The sequence below is a fragment of the Notolepis coatsorum genome (genome assembly GCF_963971535.1).
Source record: "Notolepis coatsorum genome assembly, chromosome: 16".
NCBI lineage: Eukaryota > Metazoa > Chordata > Actinopteri > Aulopiformes > Paralepididae > Notolepis > Notolepis coatsorum.
This window is the reverse complement of record NC_140180.1, coordinates 71,089,216-71,110,569: the sequence shown is the minus strand read 5'-3', so window position 1 is coordinate 71,110,569 and position 21,354 is coordinate 71,089,216. Positions and strand designations below refer to the sequence as shown.

Genomic DNA, 21,354 nt, shown 5'->3' with positions numbered 1-21,354 from the left:
ATAATGACAACAGATCTCTGGCTTCAAAGACCGCTTTACGCTTAAATGGGTTGAGGAGGGGGGGGGGACTTTTAAGATTCCAGTCCGTGTTTCACCAATACCACACACCTTCACTCCAAACGCCGCCTCTGAGCTCAAGTAGATGTTGTTGGACAATACAAAGAATTCCACAGAAACACTTCATACGGAGTGGCAGTCCTGGAGATGTAATCCAACGCCGTTCTTAGGCTTCATAATGTCCGCGGTGATCAGGGGGGGGGGGGGCAGCTGGTGAGACGTGCCTCAACATAGCTGGGTTCAAACAGCTCCCTTATTCTCTAAAGCAAGGCTTTGTTCACAGATCAATCCCGGGCCTTTTTCTCTCCACAAAGCCGCAACGTTTAACAGCAGGATTAAAAGCCCCCAAATCCCAGCATTGGCACTTAGCTAAAGCAACAGTGGGGAGAGAGAGCAGAGAGGACTGATGCACCACCGCTCTGTCTAACATACCGACTGGAACTCCTCAGGGCCGGGTGGAAAGGGGAATGCTAAGTTGTTCCTCATTTTCTTTGTGGAACATCCTTTAATAAAGTGTCATTCTATTGTATTACAGCCCATATTCAAAACCTGAAAACCTGAAATTGTATCAACTTCCCTATAGCGCTAACCCATGGTAACCCCATATATACAGGTCCGTCCACCGGCTCAAGGAGAAAATATCCTCTATTAACATATCAACCAAACATGAGGGTTAGGGTTAGGCCTTTTCCCAGCTCTTCCTCTCCTAAGCTCTGCCACTGTTTGGTGGACGAAATCATATCGACACAGACCAGTCCAGATGGCTATCAAATTCCAACGGGTACATGGTGCATTTCATCAATGCCTGTACTAGGGACTGTTTTCATCACCCTCCATATCTTGGGATACTTTTGCTGGTTCCCGGCTGTATGTGTACCGCTACACTTTGCTTTGCTTGCTTCATATCACAGCTGGGCAAATTAACATAGAATGAAATTAATCTCCAGGGCGACGGTATGTCATGTATTTTTATTTTACTTACTCAGAAGTATATTACATTACCTAAACGTAATTTGTCAAACGCTTAGCTTAAAGTTGTTGAAATTTCAATGGAGAGTCTATCTGTTTACTGGGGGCTGACATGTTGATTACAATGTGAAATTTGTTATTTTCACCCCAAGTCACATGTGATTCATCATGACAACGCTCCGTAAACAGACAGACTATCCATTGAAATTTTGAGAAGTTGGACCATTTAAACAACTTTAAAATGACATGACGTACCGTCACCCTGGAGATCTAAAGTTAATTTCAGTTTATGTTAATTGTCCCGGCTGTGATATACAGCAAGGAGCAATACAACATTACCAGATTGGTGGGGAGATGTTATAACATTTAGAGTGTGTCCCAGTCTAATTCTAATTTCTAACATTCCCAGTCTAATTCATGATTTCTAACATTCCCAGTCTAATTCACGATTTCTAACATGCACAGTCTAATTCATGATTTCTAACATTCCCAATCTAATTTACGATTTCTAACATTCCCAGTCTAATTCATGATTTCTAACATTCCCAAGTCTAATTCATGCACACAGCATTACATCATCAGGCAACGCAGTAGAGCGGCTTACCTCGTTCACGCAGATTTCTAAATAAATTAGACGATCCTTTGCAAACAGGTGGGGTATCAGCCAGTGTCTCCTCTAATTCCTTCAAGAATGGAAGAAAATCCAAATCTGTCAATCACTCGTTCCCTAAGCGCTGTGTAAATCTTAATGCAATGTTACTACTATGGAGGTAATTACAGGGCTTTTACTTTGATAAAGAGCAGCTTTAACTTGGGTTGAACAACAATGAACAGAGGTGATATGTTCCTTACCAATGGTTATTTACTTTTTTCCATAAAAATTGTATGTACCCAGATTTGTCTATTTAGAAAAAAAAAAATCTCGTTTTCATTGGAGAAACTGGAACAGTATGCAGCGCTAAAGTTGCACCTCTTGAACCAGATGTTCATAAATGTCTGGATGTAACAGTACTGTATATCTGTATGTTGTGTATGTCATAAATGTCATGATGAATTGAAAATGGGGGACCCTGATGTAAACAAGACGGAAGTCTTTCTCTGGTCTGCATCCCCTTAACAATTGTGTGTATTGAGCCGTACTGTATTGTACCCATTCTGCAATCTGTTAATAAAGTTTTCAATCAATCAATCAATCAATCAATGTCCAACCTGCAGGCCTGGGATCAGATCCCACCCTACGCTGTCTCTCTCATAGCCTTCCACAACCTATACTGTCTCAATAGAAGAGCAATACAAACATACCACCACCACCACCACCAGCTATTTATTTATTTTAATTATTTATTTAATGTAATTATTTATTTTATTTTATTATTTATTTTATTTTATTATTTATTTATTTATTTATTTATTTATTTATTTATTTATTTATTTATCTATTTATCTATTTATTTATTTATTCATTTATTCATTTATTCATTTATTCATTTATTTATTTATTTATTTATTTATTTATTTATTTATTTATTTATTAATTTATTAATTTATTTATTTATTTATTTATTTATTTATTTATTTATTTATTTATTTATTTATTTATTTATTTATTTATTTATTTATTTATTTTTGACTGAGCTCTAGATATAAGGACTAACACTAGACAACATGCTGTCATTCTCTAGTTAACTGACTGAGCTCTTGATACAAGGATTAACTATAGCAGGTAGATATAACCTCATTGTATTTGCTGTATTTCGTGGCTGTAAAAGGTTTGTTTATGTCAGTAATGTTTTCTAACAGTGGAGTAAAAAAGATCTAATCTACAATGTGGTGATGAAAGTTTCAAATAGCTCATTTTCCATCTACCGATACAGACTCTTCAAGGATGTATGTAAACATACCCCAAAGAAAATCCCAGATTTGGGCTTTAAAAAACGCATAACTACCCACCTGTTTCGTCAGGGACTTCCACATCCTCCTACCTAAAGAAAAACACAGGAAGGTTAATGATTAGCGACCGATAATGTTTGTTTTATGACTTCGACTTACTAATGGTCCTTAATGCCGACATTACGTGGTGGTAATGAAAGCCATTATATGAGCCGAAGAACGCGAAGGAAAAGTGAAAACAGGTGTGGATGAGGACAGCAGGACTTGGGATGACAGAGACAACAGAGACCCTCTCACCGTGAAGGCATTCCAATAGTCAATAAAACATACTCAAGCTCTGGCTAGAAGATAAGGAAGAGGCCTCGTAAAAACACCTGGCTGGGTAATTCACACCGTCCTCTCACGGCACGGCCAGATGATAACAGTGACAACAAACGATTACTGACACATTTTTAAAGCCTGTCCCTGAAGCCGGGGTTGTGATGGCCCTCTGCTCCAGCCCGCCCGCCAGTTAAAGTCCGCTTCAAGGCCCTCAACCTGGCCTACCATGTGGCAAAGGGAACCGCTCCCGCCTACCTCTGGTCAATGGTCTCTAACTACACACCCTCAAGACCCCTACGCTCTGCATCTTCTGGCCGCCTCAGACCCACTCCTATCTGAGCTCCGGGAGGGTCATCAAGGAGAAGCCGCCTTTTTTCAGTCCTTGCCCCACAATGGTGGAATGAACTGCCCACCACAGTTAGGACAGCCGAAACCCGTCCAATCTTTCGCCGTCGACTAAAGACGCACTTTTTCAACCATTATCTGAAATGAGGGGGGGGGAGGGGGGAAATCGAACCCTAACTAACCTTACTGTCATGCACTTGTCCTAATATACTAACCTACACTGTAACATGCAATTGATTGATTGATTGAAAAGTTTATTAACAGATTGCAGAATGGGTACAGTACAGTACAGCTCAATACATACAATTGTTAAGGGGATGCAGACCAGAGAAAGACTTTCGTCTTGTTTACATCAGGGTCCCCCATTTTCAATTCATCATAACATATATGACATACATGACATACAGATAGACAGTACTGCTACATCTATACATTTATGACATATCAGATTTGCAAATACAGTACTGTTTGTGATACAAAAAGTGTCCAGAAAAAGAGTGTATATACATTTGACGTAGAAACTGTACATTGGGGGAGGTTGGGTGGGTGGGGTGGGGTTGGGTGGGTGGGTGGGGGCTGTACATTGGAGGTGGGGGGGGGGGTTGGGTAGGGGGGGGGGACACTGTACACTGTACATTGGAATACTGACAAAGCCATACTTGGTCATTTACTGTACAACTGGGTTAGGACATTTGTAGGGGCCAGTTACGAATTGCAGTCTCCCGTAGGTGTTCTTTGAGAGTGTTTTTGAAAGTGGGTAGTGATTCACATTCCTTTACAGCTTTGGGTAGGGCGTTCCACATTGATGTGGCATAATTGCGAAACGTGTTTAGTCCCTTGTTTGAGCCGAATCTGGGTTTAACATGATTTGTGGAGCTCCCTCTGGTGTTGTGATCGTGGTATTCACTGACCTTTGGGAAGTATTTTGACATGTACATGGGTACCTTGGTCGCGTAGTGTATCTTGTAGACCAGGCCCATTGCAAGTTGCTGTACTCTGTCGTCTACTCTAAGCCATCCTAGGTTGTCAAAGTGGGCAGGGGTGAGGTGGGTTCTAGGAGTAAGGTCAAGCAGTAGTCTGACCAGTTTGTTTTGAGATGTTTGTAATTTTGTTTTTAGCGCCTTTGAGGTGCTTTGGTACCATGAGGTGCACGCATAGTCGTAGTACCCTTGAATGAGTGCTCCTGCCAGAGTCTTCAGGGTATTCTTGTTTACCAGAGAGAAGATCCGGTACAAGAATCGAGTTCGTTGGTTGACTTTTTTTATTACATTGGATGCCATTTTGTCACAGGAAAGATTAGCCTCTAGGATGGAACCCAGGTAGGTAATTTCATCTTTCCTTGTGACAATATTGTCACCCACTGTAACCGAGAAGCCGTCGGCCTTGCTGAGTTTGTTATTTGAACCGAAGAGAATGGACTCTGTTTTGCCCATGTGTAATGATAGTTTGTTGTCGGCGAGCCATATGCAGATTTTGCCTAGTTCTGAGCTGAGGGCTTTTTCAACCTGTAACTTGTTATTGTCAGAGACCAGCAGGGCTGAGTCGTCCGCAAACAGGAACAAGTTGCAGTCACAAGCTGACGACATGTAATTTGCATAATGACACTTTGATGAACATTGTTACTCAGCTGATAGAGTTGTGCCCTTCCTGATGACTTGTCGTACAGAACTTGTAAGTCGCTTTGGATAAAAGCGTCAGCTAAATGACTAAATGTAAATGTAAATGTAAAGTGAGATGTCTGAATAAGCAAGAAAAGATAAGGGGAAAAATTGTGTCCATAATAGATGCATGTATTTGCAGGTTTTTCGGTGTGGAGTTTGCATGTTCTGCCCTTGTTTGCCCGGGTTTCCTCCTGCGTCAAAAGACATGCATTTCTAGGTACAGTCCCACCGTTGTGCTTGACCATGGTGCATTTGGTTCCCCGGGGCGCATGCCTATGGCTGCTCACTGCTGCTAAGTGATTAGGATGGAGAAAATCAGTCCCCCATGCTGGTGCAACAGTATTCCCTTGATCGAAATGTTGATAAAGCAAGAGAATGAATGAATGAAAGATACAAAATTTCGAACAGATATAAAAACTAAAATATATCTGTTCATTTGACATATACAAAAGATAATAAAATAAAAAAAGACAACAAAAAGAGAAACAGATAAACAAATCATAGTTTACCCTGTTCGAAAAAGGAGTAGGAAGAAGTATACTTTTTTTATTTATTATTCCTACCCCTTTTTAACTATCACAAATTATATAATTTAATCTATTGTTAATTATACGTATGTATAAATGCTGTTACAATCCAATACAGAGACAGTTCATTTGACATTGACGATGGGGAGGAGATGTATTAACGGTGCTTCTGCAACAGGCAGTCTGTCAGTTAGCGTACACCTGGGTCTCTAGAGAAGGTCTGGAGAGAACGCCATTTAAAGGAACCCGCCAACATTATAGGAAATGCATTTTACCGTCTTCTCCAGAGTCAAGAAGATAGATACCAATTTCTTCTGTTCAGTCGAAAGCTATCCGACTGCAAGCTAGCCTAGTTTAGCACAAATGACTGGGCTAGCTTGCAGTCGGATGGCTTCCGACCGAACACACAGAGAGGAAATTGGTATCTATCTTCTTGTCTGACTCTGGAGAAGACGATAAGCGTGTTTCCCATAATGTTGGCAGGGACGTTGGAACTTTAAATCGGCAGGGAGTGCTGCCTTTCTGAGATTTTTTTTTTTCAGAGCGCCTTTAACATGATTTCTAATGTCCTTATAAATTAAAATGACGTGAGAGGGAGTGAGATGTACATTGTTCAGAACGGCTTTGAAATAGCCTATACGTGAATTCTAATGTATTTTTTTAAATATGACAACGTGGCAGGGGGGTGAGTGAGAGGAACATTAGTTGTTTAGAATGGCTTTGAAATAAGTTATTTCTAATGACCCTTTAACTGAAAATGCCGTGAGATGTGAGGCAAACGAGAAGAACATAATAATTGTTTTATTTAGATTTTTCAAGCCTACATTAGCTACATTTTCAAGAACTGTATGCTAGGCTTAGGCTATTGTCAGTGATTGACTAAAGAGAAACACAGTCAACATTGGGCATATTACAAGTCAGTTGAAGAAATAAAAACAGTTGAAGAAAGCCTTAATTAAGCGTAGTAGCCTATACAAGCATGAACGTACGGTTATATCTATAACCATATTATATGAGTATAGTGGACGCTCTGCGTCCTACTGGAATATATCCCTATATCAGTCTATACACTGAATAAATCTCCACATGCACCTATATACACCCATTCGCCTGGCCACACCCCCATCCGCTCCTCTACATAAGCAGGGGTGTGGCCATACTAACAGCTCCTTCCCAAGTCTTTCACCACCAAGGCGAAGACCACGGGGTCCTCAGTGAGTCCGACGCAGAGCGTCCGCTATACTCATATAACTATGGTTATAAATATAACCGTACGTTATAGTATTGTATAGCTACCGCTCTGCGTCCTACTGGAATACAGGAGCTGAGCAGAGCGGAAGCTCGACAAATGTACCCGCTGAGGCCCCCCACAACCATCAGAACCAGGGAGAACCCGAGCCCCCGGACCCCCCTAGTGGAGGACGGGAGGGAATCGGATCCGACTGTGCGAAGAGGGGTTTAGCAACTCAAACGCACAGGGTGAGCAGACCGTGGGACTTACCTTCCCACAGAAGAACCCATGACTACACAAACGCGCAACCCACATGCCACTAGGGAACGAACGGGAAGAAATAAAAACCCTGTTACAACCCCTAATATCACGGGGTCAAAGGCAAAAACCAAACCCTGTGGCAAGGCCGTAGCAGCGGAGCGCTAAGGAGGACCCAGCCCCAGGAAGGGACTGGACCCCCCGGAAAAGGGGGCCTGGCGAGGCCAACAACGCCGCAGCATCGAGACCCCACCAGGCGGTCACTAGTGACACCACCCCCCACATCGCCAGCGTATTCGGACAGGGCCCATCCAAGAGCAGGCCCTTCCCCCCTACAGCACGCCGCCCTGAAGCACTCAAGAGGCTACACACACAGCGGGACCAGGCAGTGCACCGGGGAGACAACCCCCAAAAGAGGTCGATCCCTCAATCCAGGCAACAGGCCACTCGACCTGAGCCTGGAGCACTGCGGACTAGACAGGCGCCAAAGGGGTCTGCCGAAAACAGCACCCCGGCGGAAGGGGCGTACGGTATGCTGTGCACCATGTCGCAGCCTCCACAAAAAAAACAACCCTCTAGAGGGGCCGAGGCAGAGAAGGCTGACATGATTGGCAGACGTCATGAAAGGTGCAGGGGCACACTCACAGGCAGACGGGGCCAAGCCCGGCCTACCCTGAGAGTCGACTCCGCTACCAACACACCTGGAAACCAACCACCACCTTGGTTCTAACATGAGGCGGTTGTTCCTATAACCCCCCAAGAAAAAACTCCAAAACTCCAAAACACAACTGCGGGTATACACTGGCTATACAGCAGTACAAGTGTTTCAGTTTTCAAGAAGGGGTTAACCCAGGCCAACAGGTCAACGAGAATGAGTTCGGACCTGGGCCCGGCGGACCGAGACGTACACAGGGATGCCAGAGGGGTACAAGAACCACCTCGACAGCCCCCTCCCAGCCCCGCCAAGCAGGAGAAGAGAGGGGCGAAAAAGAATGGAGAAGGACCAGGCTCCTTTAGCACAGCGCAAGGTACAACACAATATGGACCAAGCAACAGTGAAGGATAACATATCTCCATAACATCAAACCCTGCAACGCCCGGGCCGACGCGGAATTTCCCCCCCGAAAAAGCACAAGTCCCTCAGGGTACCAGAACAGCAGATCTGCTCCCCGGCGGACAACGGGTTAACTGACCTGGTCTGGCGCGACCAGAACCAGTCCTGTGTCCTAATCACGCCGCCATCCCCAGTCCCAGGAGGGGGGTAGGTACGCGTGTCGATCTAAAACATCACAGAGGGCGCCGCCAAGCCGCGCCCGGTGGCCCACCCCAAAGGCGTGAGACCCCCCCGCCAATGCTTTGATCTATTCCGTTATCTCCCCCCAGAGATGAACGAGAATTCATCGAGACTAACCTAGTACACTGGCGCTCGGAAGAGACAAAACTCCATCCTAGTTGCCCCACAAAAACGCTGTTTAAATGATGAGCAACCAAGGCGTGCAAGCCCATGCGTGGTTCCTATCAGAAGCACCCAGGGCCAGCACTATGTACACGTCGAGACCCAAAACATATCAATGGTAATTCTAACAAGAACCCAGATAACGTTCCCTCCAAGCCGCCTGGAAGAGCGGCAGGAAGCTGGCCAAGACACAGATATGGGTCCCATATGACGCGCCCGAGGGAAAACACCCCTGTCAACCCTGCCATATACAGAGAGAGACTTCCCACGTGAGTAATAATTGAAAAGACATATGCAACATTGAGCTATGTAACAATTGGACTAAGACTCTCTGAGGAGGAGGCTCTGAAACTCTGAGGAGGCTCCCTCACTGAGGGGGAGGTTCTGAAACTCACCGAGGAGGCTCTGAAACTCCCTGAGGAGGAGGCTCTGACCCAATATACACTACTAGTAGGGAGCAGAGCAGAAGAACAAATTGTCTCTACTGCATTGCATCACGTACCAAGCTCAAGACACATACAACAGAGCAGAACTTCTTTTTAAGTTCTACTCATCTTGACAATAACAGAGGTCCACAACATGGAGCCTGAAAATAACTCACGAAAGTCTCACAACCAATAGAAACGCGCCCAGTGACATACTCTATGGCGGGGGGAATTCCGTGGCCCACCGCCCAATATGGCGTGGGACCAGGAAACTCCCTCCCCCCCCCCTCCCTACCCTGTGATGCGCTGACCCAGCAACGTGACAGGAAGCCCGAAGGACAGGAGGTCCAACCCCCTGACCAATCAGAAAAAGGGGAGGGAGAGTTTATCAGTTCACCCCCTCATGACCCCTCACCCCTGATACGATGCAATGACAAAGCAGAGCCATGACAGCAGTCATAGCGTGCTACACGAAGCGCATGTATACCTGTCAAGGTAACAGCTTCACATAGGCTCATGTGCGAACCTGCCACCTGAATTTTTACACCTTTTCCTAAAGGAAGAAAAACACAGACCAAGAGAGGGCCAAGGGCCCTGGTACAAGAGCTTACACTTCTGTAGGCCAACACCTAACCCAGTTGTGGATCTTAACGACACACACAACCCTCCATCACAACAAAAAAGGGCAAAAGTACACTCTCACTACCGTAAGAGGAATGCCGTTTTTCATAACGAGAGAAGACACAAGTCCTCGATTAAGTACTGGTCACAGGCCTTGCTAAGTCCACATGACAGCGACCAAACAATTTTCAGAAAGAAAATTGCCTCTCTAAGCAGGAGCACAACCCCAGCAGAAGCTGAGGGATTACACCGTATCCCCAAAAACATAGTGAAACAACACACATATTATAAACAAAATCATGTTTGAGGGGAGGGGGGGGGCCCAGGGGAAAACCGGGGAAACCCACCCCTCACCACCTTACCCCTGATATGACTTGTTTGAACAGGTACAGCCCTGTTTATATGTGAAAAAACTTGCCACCTGTTTATTGTCATCACAAGCTGAGAGAGGGACTCATCCCTCGATCACATGCCACTATGCATAGCATTGCAGGGTAACCCAGCCAGTTGTGGGCTCAGCTACGTTGTCTAACGTTACATGAACACACACAACCTCTCATCATACAACAAAAACCCAGTTCATTTTTACTCACGTAAAAAACAACGCTGTTTTCTAGGTAGAGAGAAAAGCACAAGCTTCGGCCAGTGGTACCCAAGCTATACCAGCGATCAAGACAATTCACACACAGCACATGTCGTATCTCCAAATGTAGTGAAGCAACATACGTTTTGGAAAAAACTAAGTTATTAACAAAACATTCGGGAGGGGAAGGAAGGAAGAGTGGTGTAATGTCCAATGGACCCTTACCTGCACCAACGAACGCAGGACGAAAGACCGCAACACAGGCTGGTCTCCATGTTGACGAAAAGGTCTCTCGCTGGCGGGGCAACTCGCTCCGGCGAGACGCCCCTCATGGTGCAGGCCCGACTACATCTTTTGTCAAGGATGACGTCGTAGTCAGAGTGCTAGGGCCTGCTATCCTCACGGCTAATGTTTCAACGGTTGTAGCACAAGCTAACAGCTAACTCTAGGCTAACTGAAAGCATCAAGCTAACGTTCCCAGCCGAGTGAGCGTACGGGCAGCTAACCTCGTAGCTAACAGCTAACTGGCTAACAGTTAGCTCAACCCGGCTCGGAAGCAAGCTAAGCAGCTACCACTGAAAACTGCACAACGTGAGAAACGCAATACAGGCCACACTTCAGACAGCCGCTGCCTTTTCCTCTTCTCATCCGAAGAGAGAAGAGAAAAAAAGAAGACAACACGTCCCTCTTTAGAACGGTGTTTACCACAGCGGTGCCGGCACAAGTCCCTCTCGGACCATAGCCAACTTGGGCATGGGGTATTCTCATAATGAAACACCAAACTCACCTCCCTCTCGCCGGGTGATTTTCATCTTGAAAGCGGGGCCCGCGCGGTGACAGAGGGGACCCGTTTGTCCAGAGATCCGGGGAATTGAACCGCAGATTCGGATACAGTCCCAGGTAACAAAGCTCCCGATGAGGAGCTCATGCACGTGGGCATCAAACCAGAACCCTCTCCACGCCACTAAGAGGCAGCAAAAAAGGGTACCAGCCTGGAGCCGGCCTTCGTAAGTTGTGCAGCCGTTCCCCCCACAGCAACACACCTGGCGCTTCTGTCGCAAAACCATCACCCGCCTAGAGAGGCCGTCAGCCCTCACACGGCAGAGCACCTCTCAAGCAACGTGTCCAACTGCAGAGCCGGAGGTAATGCCTGTCCAACTGCAGAGCCGGAGGAATGCCGGCGGGGATTAGCTCAGCGACGCGAGCCCCTAATACGAAAATGCCGGTGGAGGTTAGAATGATCATCATCTTCTAGACACTCCGGTGGCGAAGACATTATCGCTGTATTTCCTCGAAAAATAGTGACAGAGAAAATAAAGATATAATGTCAACGCAGCTCCATCTCTTCAATGTAGCTCCTTTCCAACTATTTAGGCACTAAACTCAAGTGGTGTATACAGACACTTGCCGGTGGTGAAAATAAGGAAGGAGCTGTTAGTATGGCCACACCCCTGCTTATGTAGAGGAGCGGATGGGGGTGTGGCCAGGCGAATGGGTGTATATAGGTGCATGTGGAGATTTATTCAGTGTATAGACTGATATAGGGATATATTCCAGTAGGACGCAGAGCGGTAGCTATACGATACTATAACTATCAGTCTCATGCATGACCGAAAGTGGACCTTCGCTCAGTTGTATGTGTAAAGAAGCTCTCCCCAGGGCATTTTCGGGCAGGAAATACATAATTCTCAAGTGGTCTGAATGACACTGTATCATCTGCATTGATTTTAGTAGCCTCATTTGATTGAAGAAGAGGAGAGGAAGGAATCGTAGTGGCTAGCTGCTGCTGCTGTTGGTCTACTAGCACTGGCACAGATCGGGGAACAGTTGACTCTTCAATACCTGAACCTGTCATCTCTGTCTCTCTCCGACGTTTATTAGATTTAGTGGGACTGGTGGGACGTTTAGAAAATAAATTAAATATTTTCCTTTTCTGCGACATTCTGCGCTAGCTACATTTTTAGCAAGTCTGACTAGCTAAAATCTACTGACATAGGCTAGCTAGATTGCACAAGCCTATGATCTAGCTCATAGAGAGAGATATATCATAGCTAGCGCAAGCCACGGGCGGAGGAGCCTCTGAAAGCAATAATAACAGATTTGGTTTAAATTCGTTGTTTCACCTGTCACTCGAAAATCTATTCTGCTGCAATCTTGTCAGTTTTACACATATGATTGTGTACAGTGTAATGGTGAAGTGCTTTGAGCAGGATAAACGTGTTACAGTATATAAAAAGACCATTTTGTGCAGTAACTGAAGCTGCCGCACCCCCCCCCCCCCCCCCCCCCTTCCAACGTCTCTGAATGTTGGCGTGTTCCTTTAAATAACTGTAAAAGACACATCACACTGGCCAAATTAACATCAAGTTATTGTTCTAAATAACAAGCAATTCCTCTGAAATGCATGAACATTTTTGTTGGTGACCAGGTTTAAACATTATTTTAAAAGGCATTTCTGCCATATTCATCAGACAGCAGTGTGTCAGAGTGACAGGGTAACACGGGGGAGAGAAATGGAGCAACAGGTGACAGACTAAGAGCTCCTGGCACGTGCCTTGGCGAGCTGAACCACTTGAACGACCAACTCTTAATAACCATTTTGGCAAAACCTCCCAGTCAGCTTTCCCTATTTTCTATGTATGAAGCATGAGACCTGACCCCTGTGTGTTTATTCCTGCGCTGCATTGTGACAGTATCTTCAGGAAATTAAACCACGGCTGCCGGGGATGTACATATAATCACCATGTCCAAGGACTTCGTGAGCATCCGCAGAGAGGGCAGAAATCTCACTTTACAGCCCCAATAAAGCCATAAAACATCACCATCTGCATTTCGTAACACATTTCTCTCATTAGACACAAGCATGGAGGAGTGACGCAACGTACGCAATTCGCATTAGCGCCTCTCGTTCACATCCCACTGAGGCCCATAGCTGTGAGCAGTTCAGAACGCAGACATTACTACCGATCCATGTAAACCCACATGTCTGCTCGTGACACTTGTGATATAATTACGAGAGAGCATCCATGCAAACGCTCTCTCTGGTCTCTAGCCCAGTGTTGAGTTTGTTGCTGCACAAATGAGCCGTAAAAGTGGGCTGCTGGTAAAGATGTTTATCTTTATGCAGGTGTTATGACTGCAGCACCTCTGACCAATCACAACTCATTGTGTGTCACTGTAGGTCTTCCCATCAGATTGGCCCGGGGTAAACAACACTGGCACCTTGCAATTTGCCCTCACAGGTAGCTAGGGGAGTTGGGGGGGAAGGGGGTTCGGGTGGAGGAGCTTGAATATTCTTCAACTCATAGCAAATGGCAGGTCACAGGTCCAGATTATTTCAAAGACATTTGTCCCATTTCTCTCCAAGAGAAAATATTGGGTTTATTCTATATACTGTACTGTATGGGTTCTTAAACCTTCTTCAGCCCAGGATCCATACTTAGTCCATTTTGTCTTGATTCTGGACTCCAGACCCGTTATTTTGGTCATGTGATGGGCAGAGTACTCACTCTTGGGTTCACTCCTGGTGACTGACTCTATGAAGTTGAGTGGGGTCATGTAGAGCTGGCCCTCGTACTCCACGGAGCTGAACTGACGGAATCTGCTCTCGTGGGACGACATGTAGACATCTCCATTGTCAAGATCATACGGCCTCGTCTGTAGAGAAACACACACACAATCACACACACAATCACAATCACAAGCACAATCACAAAGCACTTCATGGCTATGGAAGTGAGAGCTACAGGGCGATAGTCATTGAGGCAAGTGCGTGTGGGTTTTTTGGGTACATGGACAATAGTGGACTTTTTTGCATGTGGGGATGACAGACTGTTTTAGGGACAGGTTGAATATGTCAGTGAATACCGGGGGCAAGTTGGTCGGCACAGAATTTTAGGAACTCGTACGGTCCTGCTGCTTTCCTGGTTATTCACTTTCTTTTTTTTTGTATCCACTTTTTCTCCTTCTTTTTCTGTTTTTTCTCCCATCCCAATTTAGTCGTGCCAATTCCCCCCTCCCCTGTCTTGATCGTTGCTCGCATGTGCCCCCCACTGGTCGGTCGTAGGGAGGGTTGAAGAATCTATCGCATGTCCCCTCCGATACATGCGGAGTCAGCCTGCCACTTCTTTTCACCTGCCAGCGCGGACTCTCATTGGCGAGGTGTAACGTGTGGGAGGCTCACACTACCCTCGACATCTCCTGTCCTTGCTGTGCAGGCGCCCTGACCGACCTGTAGGAGTTGCTGTTTACAACGACCAGACAGACGAATTCGATACCGGTGTCTCACTCGTTGGTGACGAGCGCTTACACCGCTGTGCCACCCAGCCGCCTATGGTATTCACTTTCTTAAAGGTCCTCCTCACCTCATGCTCTGTTAACCTGAACACTGAGTCTCCATCGGCAGTGGCTCTACTCTCTATTGCAGTGTAGGCTGTTGTTGGAATTTACAGCCTCAAACCGTGCATAGAAAGTATTGAGCTAATTTGCCAAGGACACATCAGTGTTCAGCATGGGGGGGGGGGGGGGGGGGGGGGGGTGCCTTTGTAGTCTGTCATCGTTCTGAGGCCCTGCCACATACCCCTGGAATCAGCCTGTTCAACTGAAGTTCCACCTTATCCCTGTACCGCCCTTTTGCCTCTATCACTGTTCTCCGTAGGTTGTTAGCGTGCCACCTTGTGCTCTTCCATGTTGCCTGTCACAAGCCCGACGTTGTAGGCTGAGGTGCGTGCATTCAGAGCTAAATGGTAAATGGTAAATGGCTGCTTTTTTATATAGCGCTTTTATCCAAAGCGCTTTACAATTTGTTACTCACATTTTACCCATTCACTCACATTCACACACCGACGGCAGAGGCAACCATGCAAGGTGCCAACCTGCTCATCAGGAGCAATTAGGGGTTAAGTGTCTTGCTCAAGGACACATCGACACGCTGCCCGGGAGGAGCGGGAAACGAACCGGGAACCTCCGGATTGCCAGACGGCTGCTCTACCTCCTGAGCCACTGTCGCCCCACACATAGGATCATGTAAAAGGTAATATTGAAATTGAAAAAGTTTTTAATATAAGGTTTGTTAATATTAAACAAGTGAAAGTATATACAAAGAGGAATGTAGCGAGGTGAAAGGTCAGAAATAGAGTCTGATAAGTGCCACTGCTGTATAGAATATACAACAATAGGAACGTAATAGATAGAATACACAGAGTATCTGCAGGGGCACACACAAGCACACACACACCTTTATGAAATATTGCAAAACGTATCCCGAATGATAAGCACTGTCTGAAAGACGGATTCCATTTGTCATGAACTCCATAGAAGCTTTTCTTGTCACGAAAAGCCTCAGTGGAACATGGACATGAAACGACAAAGAGCCCCATGCTTCAAGTCAATAATGGGGGGCGCATGTTATGTCAGCCATGTTTTTCATCCCTGTGCGCCAGATAATGTCCCTACAAATGTTCAAACCCAGTTAGATCTGGAGGCTGGCCTGGTGAAGACAGAGGACATCTCTCTGTGAGGTGGCAGGGCGCCAGGCCCACTGGGCACAGAGCAAACACCCAGGGAATGCATGCCCCCCTCAGCTTAACCATTAAACCCCCTCCAACCGCCCCTCCCACCCACCCCACCTCCCATCAAATGTCAGCGACTCCGCCAAGACCCGTGTCCAGTTTCTCTACGTCCCCAGATTCCTGTGTCTCCAGCTACCGGTCAAGGTTACCTCTCTCCATGGTGTGCAGGGGGGGGGGGGGGTGGAGGGAACAAGGTGAAGCTTGCAAACTAGACCTGCTTTACATGGTTTACACGTGTAATAATCTGTCAAAGGCTTTTCAACAATGTCAACACAGTTCAGAGCTGAACATGCTGTGTAATATAACCTAGCTTACACAACATGGCCCTAGGACAGATAGAACATGATCATACAGTAGGCTACCAGGTCTGAAAGTATTTGTATATTTTTCCACTATCATTTGGATAGTATGGGTAATGCAACGTACAAAGAATTAAATATTGCATTACTTGCGTTTACAATTTCGTGTGTTACATTTGTGTAATTTGTAATTGGTGGTGGTTATGTCACGTGGTCTACGAATCCGTGCGTTTGACCGTTTTCCCATTTCAGCACCAAAGGTTCGTGGACAGCTCCCGTGCGACGATGGGACATAAATAGGGACATATTAGCCATATTATATTAGCCATGTTCGGATGTCTGTGTACGAAATGTAGACGTCTAATAATTTAGTTCAGATATAAATTCAGCATGCAGTATTTGTTTAGTTGTCGAGTGAAAATATTAAATGTTGAAAATATTTCTTTCATCGTTCCCCGGCTATAATCTGCTGTTAGTACCTAAAAAGCGTTGAACTGTACCTTATCGGTTGCAGAAACGGATGGCAATGTCAGATGTAAAATTCGAGCCTCGACATGGCTCGCCAGTCCTGTTGTACGCGAACCATTACAGTAATAATATGCTGCTATACCAGCACTAGTCGCGACGCACGTTCCGGCTACGATACGTTTAAGCGTTTTTGCTGTCGTCGATGTTTGATTTCCAATTCCAACCGCAAATTTTCCGGTATTTGATGATACATTGGTGAATGTCGCAATAAGCCGGCGCAGGGCAGCCATAGTTGTTTATGTTAGTGTCATACGAGACAGCTGTGCGCCTTGGCTGCTCTGCTTCCGTTTCATCGCGAGAAAACCCGTGGTGGGCTTTTGCACTCCGGACCGTAACAACACCAGAGGTTAATGTATAGTGAGGGTGAAGGTACATTTGTGTTCTCTGTTGTAGCCTATATATAGCTGCAGCAATAATCCCCATAAAATGATTTTCGTGTCAGTGGAACTGTGTCTAGATGTGTGTCTTGAAAATTATTTGAGGAGTCGTTTTGCCCACTATATGCAGCCTGCCACAGCCGATCCTCTTCTTGTGTCCCTCTCTCTCTCTCTCTCTCTCTCTCTCTCTCTCTCTCTCTCTCTCTCTCTCTCTCTCTCTCTCTCTCTCTCTCTCTCTCTCTTTCTCACTCTCTCTCTCACTCTCTCTCTCTCTCTCTCACTCTCTCTCTCTCTTATCTCTCTCTCCCACCCCCCTCTCTCTCTCTCTCTCTCTCTCTCTCTCTCTCTCTCTCTCTCTCTCTCTCTCTCTCTCTCTCTCTCTCTCTCTCTCTCTCTCTCTCTCTCTCTCTCGTTCTTGTTTTATACCTTTGGGAGGAGAGGAAAAATAGTCTCTGCCAGGGCACGTCTGAACTGTGACAACCCCGCCCATTGCTAGTCCTGTGGTTTTGCACCTGCCTCGACACTCCTGCCACTTTGAGTGCAAACCTCCGGCAGCTCGACCATTACCTGCTGCACTGCAGTGCTGCTCAGCCCAGTAGCTCATCCTCACAAACCACGGCAGGACCTACGGGTTTATTATAAATAGCTATGAACAGCTACTACAACAGAACCTAAACATAAACGACACTGTTGACAGCGTGGGCTGACAGAGGGCTATTTGACCAGTAATTGTATGCTCCACCAGCAGATGAAGACAGCTTTTGGGTAGGGCAACATTTGTCACTTAAATATATTTACGCACGGCGTGTGTTTAATGTCAAGGGAAACATATACCTTGTCAGCCTGTCCTCGCAATATGTGCTAAGTAACGGACGTGGACGTAAACATGCAGTAGGTGACAGTGGCAACCAGGTACTACTACGCACAAGCGCTCCCTCCTCCGGACCTGTTCACTGAACTTTACCCGCTCCTCCGCACTGACGCGCCGGGAGGAGATTTACGCGATGGCTGTTCTGGGTGAAGTTGGAAGCTTCTTGCACCACGGCATTGATGGGCTCGGACAGGTCGGGTCCCATTTCTTCCTCACGCCCGTCGGGGATACCCCGACACTGTTTGGGGAGCACCTTGTACCCGGGGAGAGGCTCTCGCGGAGCACCACGGCGGATTTAACCCACCTAAAAGGAATTCTCAGGAGAAGACAGTTGTATTGTAGAACTGGATTTCATCTGGAGATACTTCCGGATGGAACTGTGCAAGGAACTAGAAAGGACCATAGTCTGTTCGGTAAATACTGATTTATTAACATTTTATTGGCCCACAAATATTAACTAATAGCTGTTGAAGTGTCTATGTATGCTTATTGTTGTTGTTGTCGTTGTTGTCATTTTATTATTATTATTATTATTATTATTATTATTATTATTATTATATTATTATTATTATTATTATTATTATTATTATTATTATGCAGCGCTACACTGCTTACTGCATGCTGCAACAACTACTACTACGATTACTATACTGCTATACTAAATAATGGTAGAAGAAGCATAGTAGTAGTAGTAGTAGTAGTAGTAGTAGTAGTAGTAGTAGTAGTAGTAGTAGTAGTAGTAGTAGTAGTAGTAGTTGTTGTTGTTGTTGTTGTTGTTGTTGTTTGCTTTCGTGAAATTAGAATAATGGGTTTCATAAAAGAAAAACGATGCCAATGCTGAAACAGGGTTGAATTTGGTATTATCTGCTTGATAATAATCTCCTGCCTTTGTGAAAATACCTAAAGAACAACTGATTTATTCTTCTCCAGGCATTCTGGAATTCATAAGCCTTGCTGTTGGGTTGATAAGCATAAAAGGGGTGGACAGTGGACTCTATCTTGGAATGAATGACAAGGGAGAACTGTATGGCTCTGTAAGTACTATTCTCATTCATCTCTTATACTTATTCATGTTGCGTGAATTTTGTATTATGAGCGCATGTAAAAAATGTTTTAGCACAAAAAATATCCAAAGAATAAATGTATTGTCAACACAAACATGTCTTTGTATATTTCACATAATCAAGGATCTGGACCATTTCAACGATATATGATCTAGTTTCTTTTTTCTCTCCTCACAGGAGAAACTGACAGCAGAGTGTGTGTTTAGGGAGCAGTTTGAGGAGAACTGGTACAACACCTACTCCTCCAACCTCTACAAGCACGGGGACAAAGGGACACGTTACTTTGTGGCATTAAATAAAGACGGCACATCGAGGGACGGGACCAAGTCCAGGCGACATCAGAAATTCACCCACTTCTTGCCGAGGCCCGTGGACCCCGAGCGTGTGCCAGAGCTGTACAAGGAGATCCTGGGTCACAGCTGAGACCGGGCAGCCTCTGGTCCGGACCCGGTCCAGGAATAGCTGCTTAACTTGTTGCTGCAGCCCCTCACAGGGAGCAGAGGAAGAGGGAGACCAGAGGGATGCGGCCGGTCCGGCTGGTAGACAGAAGAGTCGGCCCACATGGCGGATGAAGGCCCCGGGGCCTCCCCTCGGAATGCACAGGCCATCTCTCAGCGACCAGGAGGACGGTCTAGAATGTCTGACATTGTCAACTTGCACGCCAAGCAATGAGGGGGCCGTTTGTTTCAGTGGCCAAGCGACCCCAGAGAGTACCTGAGAGTACCTGTGTGTGGAATAGGAGAAGAACAGGAAGACGAGCACACAGAGAGAGAGAGAGAGAGAGAGAGAGAGAGAGAGAGAGAGAGAGAGAGAGAGAGAGAGAGAGAGAGAGAGATGCTGAGCGGCCAGGTAGCCTCTCCTCTCTGCCGGATCGGAAGTGTTTGTTGGACAGAGACGCCAGTTGGCATGGAGTCCATGGGAATCTGTACTATCAAGAGAATGGTATTTTTATTTGGGTACTGTGTCAGAGAGCCTTGTAGTTTGTTCAGAAGGACTTTGAAGGAATTCACTTTTTTTTCCATACCTGTGACTAGACTTGTTTTGAAAAGAGCAATATGTAAAAAAAAATTATTTATTCATTTTTAGATACATATATTTATGTTATATATTTATTTATTTGAGAATATATTTTTTACAGTTAGATACATGCAGTATAGAGAAACCACTAGAAATTGTATCGATAATATGTAAAGATTGAGACACTGTACTGTCTTTTTTATCTGAGAAAAGCCTTCTCCTATTTTGTCTTTTATGGTGGCTCAACACACTGATATAGGCCTACTATTGCTATAATATGGGGTGAAATTTGCAAGATTTTAAACCTTAACCAAGAGTCCCACCTAAACCCAAATGCATTTGATCAAACTTTTGGAGACAATGAGTGCATTACTAAAGAGTAAAGACCATGTGTCTTTTTGATGAAAAAATTAATAACATTTAGTGAAAAATCAATCATACTGTAATATGATTGATAATGACTGTTACGTGTTACGTAAATGCAGAATTAAATGCAAATGTGGCACAAACCATGAACCACACAAAACACTATAAACATTATTTTTTTCAAGCTTTGGTTCAAAATTGAAGATATTCTGTTTTTTTTGCTGGTAGGCTGACAGTAAACCTCCAAAGTCCCCCAGATTCATAGAGTTTTAACAGTTCTACTTTTCTAAAGAAGTGTACTTTGCCGGTTGACTGTGTCTTTCAAATTTGTGTGAGTTCAAACATATAAACCCACTTACGAGATCAATGTTGTCTTTCTTTATGATTGCCATTATGCTGAGAGACAAGACAAGAGTTCCCATGCATGCATAAAACTTCAAAGCCCCTCTCCCGAAGCCTCTGAACGTGGCGGCCTCGCAATGACACGATCAGGGCCAAATAAAAACTGACCTTTACCTCTGGTCCAACATTTTGGCAGCTGTAGAAAACTGGAGGTCGGAGCGATAAGGATTAAGTAATCTCTGTTGACAGTTTCAGAATTATACTCTTGATGAAAAGTTTTATGTAAAAATGAGATTCGAGGTTGGGTGAGACATCTCCAGGGATCTTTTGTATACCTTGGATTTCCTTTTGTAACACCTTGCGCTCACATCTGCTGACAGCTTCAAGCATAGCAGAAATCTGTTCCATAAAGATGGTGGATATGTCTTTGTGTAAAAAAGAAAATGTTTCACAGAGAGATTGTCTTACAATATCCCTGCATTTTCAGTGATAGCCACAAATTATTTATAGGGGCTTGTCCTCGAAGGTAGAGGCGATCTGGCACTCTGGTGCCTGTATTATGCTATTCAACTAACC

General features: G+C 45.2%; 2 protein-coding genes across 2 annotated transcripts in view; one reads left to right on the top strand and one right to left on the bottom strand.

The window, feature by feature from the left end:
* The window catches only part of micu3b (mitochondrial calcium uptake family, member 3b), a gene marked incomplete at its 3' end in the record, with an annotated part of 44,265 nt that extends 27,489 nt beyond the window's left edge, over positions 1-16,776 (bottom strand). Inside the window, exons 1-4 of the mRNA XM_084332069.1 lie at positions 16,714-16,776; positions 13,854-14,001; positions 2,977-3,008; positions 1,631-1,709 (exon numbers count right to left, since the gene is read on the bottom strand). Of these exons, the coding sequence (XP_084188195.1) occupies positions 1,631-1,709; positions 2,977-3,008; positions 13,854-13,965 (223 nt within the window). The 5' untranslated portion in view covers positions 13,966-14,001; positions 16,714-16,776. The remainder of the gene's footprint in view (positions 1-1,630; positions 1,710-2,976; positions 3,009-13,853; positions 14,002-16,713) is intronic.
* Positions 16,777-17,779: 1,003 nt separating this feature from the next.
* Positions 17,780-20,782, top strand: fgf20b (fibroblast growth factor 20b). The gene is made up of 3 exons (XM_084332543.1): positions 17,780-18,402; positions 18,920-19,023; positions 19,231-20,782. The coding sequence occupies exons 1-3, from the start codon at positions 18,123-18,125 to the stop codon at positions 19,474-19,476; spliced, it is 630 nt and encodes a 209-aa protein (XP_084188669.1). The 5' UTR covers positions 17,780-18,122; the 3' UTR covers positions 19,477-20,782.
* The last annotated feature ends 572 nt before the right edge of the window (positions 20,783-21,354 follow it).